General features: G+C 39.9%; 1 protein-coding gene across 1 annotated transcript; it reads right to left on the bottom strand.

Annotated features, from left to right (window-relative positions):
• Positions 1-137: 137 nt before the first annotated feature.
• On the bottom strand, positions 138-4,184 carry LOC115203260 (cytochrome P450 1A1). The gene is made up of 7 exons (XM_029767796.1): positions 4,043-4,184; positions 2,664-3,536; positions 2,446-2,572; positions 2,241-2,330; positions 1,922-2,045; positions 1,634-1,720; positions 138-1,487 (listed from the first exon to the last, which is right to left on the bottom strand). The coding sequence occupies exons 2-7, from the start codon at positions 3,501-3,503 to the stop codon at positions 1,187-1,189; spliced, it is 1,569 nt and encodes a 522-aa protein (XP_029623656.1). The 5' UTR covers positions 3,504-3,536; positions 4,043-4,184; the 3' UTR covers positions 138-1,186.
• Between the last annotated feature and the right edge of the window lie 1,855 nt (positions 4,185-6,039).

Raw genomic sequence — 6,039 nt, 5'->3', positions numbered from 1 at the left:
TCACAGATTTACTCTTTGGTCAGCCAAATACCGACGTCCTCTCCTAATGGTTGGCCTGTGTATATTAGCTTGTGAATGGTTGCATGGGTTGCCAATGAGATAGGCCAACACACTCAAGAAAAGAGAGCACAAGTTAATTGATTTTCTTTCATTTTCAGCCTTTATTTCAGTAGCTACCTAGATAGCTACCAACAACACAATGCATAGTGTATACAGTTTGGGCTTTAGTTTACAAGAGTCCTTCGTTACATTATAAAATGTTGACATTTATAACACAGTCAGTAATACATACGTATTTTAGTATCCTGATAAACTCATACAAAGCCACCATAATAAGTCACCACAATATATACACATTTTAGGCACATTTCAAAAAACGACTTTCCAAAATACATCTAGGCTTAAATATGTACACATGTTGGTGGCATACAAACATATCTTCAGTGTGTTGTGTCCACGTTTGACTGATTTATTCAGTGGAAAAAATATCTAGCTTAGAAATGGGAGGATACATCCATTCAACTGTCTGTGATCTATGACCACCTGAACAATAACTCAAAAGTACGAGAACAGGCACTTTATCATGTAGGTTGTAACATTTTTGCCGCAAAAAAATATGTAGTAAAAAATTCTACCCAAACATGGAACTAAAAAACAATGCTCTTTAACACCCCACCATGGGTTTATGTGTATGTTTTATAGATTTCTCCTCTTTAAAGTGATCTGATACAGTATATGAGATATGATCAAGGCAAGAGGAAAAGTAAAACACAATGATGTTGACAAAAAGGCAGCTAAACAGCTATAGTCTCTCCTGATATCTCCTGAAGAAAGAAGAAACACCTGACAAACTCTAGAAGGGCCTGTAGTATGCTGGTCATAGAAACGAATCAACTCTATGAGTTTGTGAAGGTCCTTTATCCAATACAACACTTGTTTGGAATCCCGCTACAAATCGTGTTTCAGATTGTAATTTTATTGATTTCAAATTGTCTACAATTTGACTCAGTTTTCCCTCACTGTTAATTCTGCTATGAATCAAGAGAGGTGTCAAGCCCAGTCTTTCCTCGAGAGAAAATGTACCCTCTGGCTTTTATATCTGAACTCAGCTCATGCCATCAAGTATGTAGGGCTAACTATAAATCAGTTATAGCGATGTTGAGAATCATAAATGTGACCATGTCGCTCACTCCTCCTGCCCCCATGGCCGCAGGCTAGCCTTCAGCTGACAGCGCTTGTGCTTCATAGTGAGGCCGTACTCTGGGGTCATGTCCAGCGGGTGCCCAGGTTTCTCCTGGAAGCACAGCCTTTGGAGCAGGATGGCCAAGAAGAGGTAGACCTCATTGCGTCCGATGGCCTCACCGATGCAGCGGCGCTTGCCCATGCCGAATACGAGCACCTTCTCCCCCTCCAGCTTGTTGAGTTCTGTGCCATCAGCACTCAGGAAACGGTCAGGGTTGAATAAAGAAGGCTCCTTCCACAGCTCCCTGAAGAGCACAGAGGTAACAATTTACATTAGGTTCGTGTTATACCTGTGTAGTGACACTGTAATTACTACAGTAACAACACTGTTGTTGCACAGTAGTTGCATAGTAATAGAGTTGAGAAGTTTTAGTTTAAAAATCCTACTCACGGGTCATGGTTGACCTGCCACTGGTTGATGAAGACACAGGTGTCCTTGGGAATGAAGTAGCCATTGAGGGATGTATCCTTGACTGTGCTGAAAAAATATTGGCAATACCAGGGTCAGACCATGCCATATGATTTTAAATGTTGTTTTTTTTGTGTGTCTATAATGTGCAACTGATATTGTAAACGTCTGTTTGGCTAACATTGCAAATGTGTGTTTGGCTGATATTGTAAATGTCTGTTTGGCTGATATTGTAAATTGGAGTTTTTAGCAGGTGCAAGTGCAACTCACCAGTGTGGGATGGTGAACGGCAGGAAGGAAGAGTGCCGGAAGATCTCCAGGATGAAGGCTTCCAGCAGTGGTAAGTTGGTTTTGTCTGAGAGACGGGGAGTACGAATCATTCCCACCTTTTCCTCTGTTGGGAGGACAATAGAGAACATCGGTTATCAAAAAAGAATGGGACGCGTAGTGACAGGTCAGTAAGCCACAATATTTTGAATCATGACCCCATAGAATTACATATAGAACTGATTTATAGGATCTCTCTGTGAATGACTCATTTAATTTAGGGAACAGAACTATCTGTTAAAACTAGCAAGTTTCAACTTACTCAGTTCCTGATGCAGTCTTTCCTGGATCTCTGGGTAAGCCACAAGGTACACAACAGCCCAAGACAGAGCTGTGCTGATGGTGTCAAAACCTTGAGAGGGAGACAGAAGCCGCATTGCATAATTAAAACATCCTACAAATGTAAAAAATGTTCAATGATATGGAGTGACTCAGTATAACTGTTGCGTTATTTTAACTCAACTCACCTGCCCCAAACAGATCATTGACAATGCCCACAATCTTCTCATCAGACACCTGGACGTTGGCGTTCTCATCTAGTTTCCTGTCCTCACAGTGGTCAATGAGGGAGTCAGTGATGTCACGGATGTTGTCCTGAAAACAGAACAATGGACAATCAGTATCACAGACAACAAACAGCAATAGATCAAACATTTTTTTAAACATGATGCAATGTTTTATTTACCTTGTCATAGCTTTCATAGTGCTCACTGACAATCTTCTGCACAAAGGTGTTGAAACGGTCATTGATATCCATAAACCTCTTCATGGTGCGGTTGGGCAGGTAACGAAGGATGGGAATGAAGTCTGCAGGGTTGCCGCTGCCCACCACCTGCCCAAACTCATCACTCAAGTTCACCAAGCCCAACAGCTCCTGGTCATCATGGCTGTAGCGCCGGCCGAAGCACATTCCACAGATGACGTTGGCCACCGATACAACAATATGGCGGAAGGGGTCAAAGCTGCCACTGACATCCATGACGGAGGTCAGCTGTTTTACCAGGTACTCTCCCTCCTTGCAGACGTGCTCCTCCAGGGCACAGGAGTACTCTGGGGTCGATCCCTCCAGCGTAGCGAAAGAGCGGAGGGCGCTCATAGCTAGCTTGCGGCGGGCGCGCCACACCCCAGCCTTGTCGGTGCTAAAGGCCAAGCTCTTGCCGTCATTGATGAATTTGAAGCTGTATAGATCGGGCCTCCCGGCGAAGTCTTCCCCTTGCTTGATAAGAGCCTGGCGGACTGTCTCGCTGCCACTCAGAACAACCACAGGCCGCATCCCTATCTGGATCTGGAAGACTGAGCCATAGCGTTCACTCATGGCAGTCAGGCTGAGGTGAGGGTTGTTGTGCACCTCCAGCACATTCCCGATGATGGGCAGGGGCTTTGGTCCTGGGAGCCGTTTCAGTCCCTCTGGGATCTCTGTGTGCATGTACTTCATGATCATGTACACCAGGCATAGTGTTACCATGGCCACCAGCCCCTCAGACACAGAGACTGAGCCGATAATGGGTAGTATCATGAGAACCATTTCTATGTTTTTTTTGTGTGGCTTCTGCACAATCTATAAGGAGAGGTAGATGTTTTAGTGATTAATAGTGAGCGAGAAAGATACTCCAGCTGAGTAATAAACCTTGCTCGAAAACATTGTTCGAAAATTGCATGAACTTTAGGCATGGTGCACTCACCTTTCACGCTTTTGCAAACCACCCTACTCTACAAGTCTCATACCATTAAACATAGGCTACATAAAAGGCAAAAAGTGTAAAAAATATTGTTTTGAAGACCTTAACTGTTATATTGCCTACACGTAGTACATTTTTTCGAATAGATTATACTAAAAAGAAGACTCAAGAATAAACGGTACAAGATAACAGTATATAATGCGTGTTGGAGCTTGTTATATTATTTATTGTTTTAAACTGTACTAATATTATGTGCAAACGAATTAATAAATGTTATTTCGACACTTCATTCACCACAGTAAGACACCTGCTATTCCAACATATGTTTCCTTGTTCTTAAGTTAAATATAAATATATTACATGCAGTATTAGTCATTTTTATTACCTTCCGTTAAGAGCCAAATGAGCCGTCTTGCAGGGAGATCGAAGAAGTTTGCAGGTGATGTTATATTTATACAAAGTTTTTTCTCTTGCTATAAGAGAACTCCGTTTCTCTGTACTTAAAAGTAAGAATGGGAACTTCTTTTATAGAGCGCTTCTCAGCTCCATTGGCTGATGTCTGAGTGACGTAACCTGTCTTGGCTTGCCAGCAGCAGCGGCAGTCTCTGAAGGAGAGGTATAATAAAATATCAAGCGGAAACATCAATGAGTAGTGTATATATAATGTAAGCTTGCCTTTATTATAAAAAGAAACGTCTAAGGAGTAAGATCATTTTTTCTATGAGTGCAGACTTTCTCTGATATATCAGTGATGGGCCCTATTGAAAAATATATACATACAATTTCATATAGTTTGTTATAAAAATATTTTAGAATGTCTAACCGTAGAGAAATTCAATAGACTACATGTTTAATTTTCGAACAAGTCATTCTCAGTAGGCTATTCGACGTTCAAATGATTTTTTTTAAACATTTTTAATTTTTAAACATTTTTAGATATGATTTTAGGTTTATATCAAAATGATTGGATGAGTCGCTTTTCAGATATTCATTAGCCTGTTGGAGGGAGTTATAAAACAGACTATACAGAATAAGTCAGTCAGGTAAGAGGAATACATTGATTTGTGGAATGATCACCGATGATATTTGCAATTGAAGTAGAGCATGTTAAATGTGTTATTGTGTAATAACAATACAATAATACAATCAGCCTAACTTTTAATCATAATATATCATCATACTCATAAGCACAACCATGTAGATGTAGACCTATAATCACTATCATACCTATTCATCATACTACACATCTTACTCATAATGTTATAGATGTGGTAATTATATTTGTATTATTTGTTGTATTTATTTGTTTAGGCCGAAATATTTATATCTATTTTATTATTAATTTATTACCATGAATGTTATGGTATTGGGCCTAATATTGCAGGCTATGGTAGGCAGTAGGCTAATAAGCCATATTGAAAAAAGGCAATTCATCCACTCCTTATCATGTTATGAACTATTTATCTTAAAGTATATGGAACATATTCATGAAAACAGTTATATAAAGCACATTGTATAAGGATGACAGTACTTTGGGCCTGATCCAAATATTTATTCTCAATGATCTATTGAACATGAACTCTTCCACAACTAATTTAAGGACACAAGTTTAATCACTTTGGGCCCACAATATTTTCAAAAGTAAATTTACCATCAGTGTCTAATCTGATTCCAGTGGTATTCATTTTTATATTTTATTATTAGCAAACATCAACATTTCTTCTTTAAATACTTGTTCCATAAATGAATTAACAGGAAACTGTTACGCATTAGTTATTAAGTCATAAACCCTTTGGCAGTCTTTCCTTTAGGCCTACTCATTGCAACAGATTTCGATAGCGTGCAAAGGTGTAGCCTATCCCAAGCGGGAGAACTTACAGCCCCGAAGTACTTTTAATCAAGACTCATCTTTGACAGTTTGATAAATCTCACTCAACCTGTCAACAGTATAACGGTGGTGCATATAAGGACAATGGGAAGACGTGTGCGTCTTATTATCTTATAGGACACAAATGTAGCCTACCTATCAAGTGTGTCATGGAGGATAAAACATTCGATTGCGATAAGAGACTATATTGTCTTGTTTGCTTCTGTAAGCTATCCAAAGTGTTTGACTTAGGATCCCTGTTGTGTTAATCAATATCCCAATTGGAATTTACTCAAAGGTAAGTTATATGTATTAAGACATAGAATAGAGTCTTCTAGAACTCAGCATCTACAACACACCATTCTGAGCGGAGTCTGTTTTGAAACAAGTCGTGATAAAAACTGGCAAATGCCATCGCGTGCGTGTACCTGTTAGCAGTCAAGTTAAAGATTGGCCAAGTTGCGTGAGAGCGTTTTGGCCAAGCCCTCGCCTCCCCCTGCCCTTGGTTAAGGATG

The sequence above is a fragment of the Salmo trutta genome, chromosome 12 (genome assembly GCF_901001165.1).
Source record: "Salmo trutta chromosome 12, fSalTru1.1, whole genome shotgun sequence".
Taxonomy (NCBI): Eukaryota; Metazoa; Chordata; class Actinopteri; order Salmoniformes; family Salmonidae; genus Salmo; species Salmo trutta.
The sequence above is the reverse complement of the archived record's forward strand: the minus strand, read 5'-3'. Positions and strand labels throughout refer to the sequence as shown.

Excerpts from the sequence above, each read along its gene's own strand:
- LOC115203260 (XM_029767796.1), bottom strand. The coding sequence starts at position 3,503 with ATGGTTCTCATGATACTACCCATTATCGGCTCAGTCTCTGTGTCTGAG. Across the intron at positions 2,046-2,240 it reads AAGACTGCATCAGGAACTGA|AGGAAAAGGTGGGAATGATT; the intron begins GTAAGTTGAAAC and ends TCCTCCCAACAG. Across the intron at positions 1,488-1,633 it reads TGGCAGGTCAACCATGACCC|GGAGCTGTGGAAGGAGCCTT; the intron begins GTGAGTAGGATT and ends TGTGCTCTTCAG.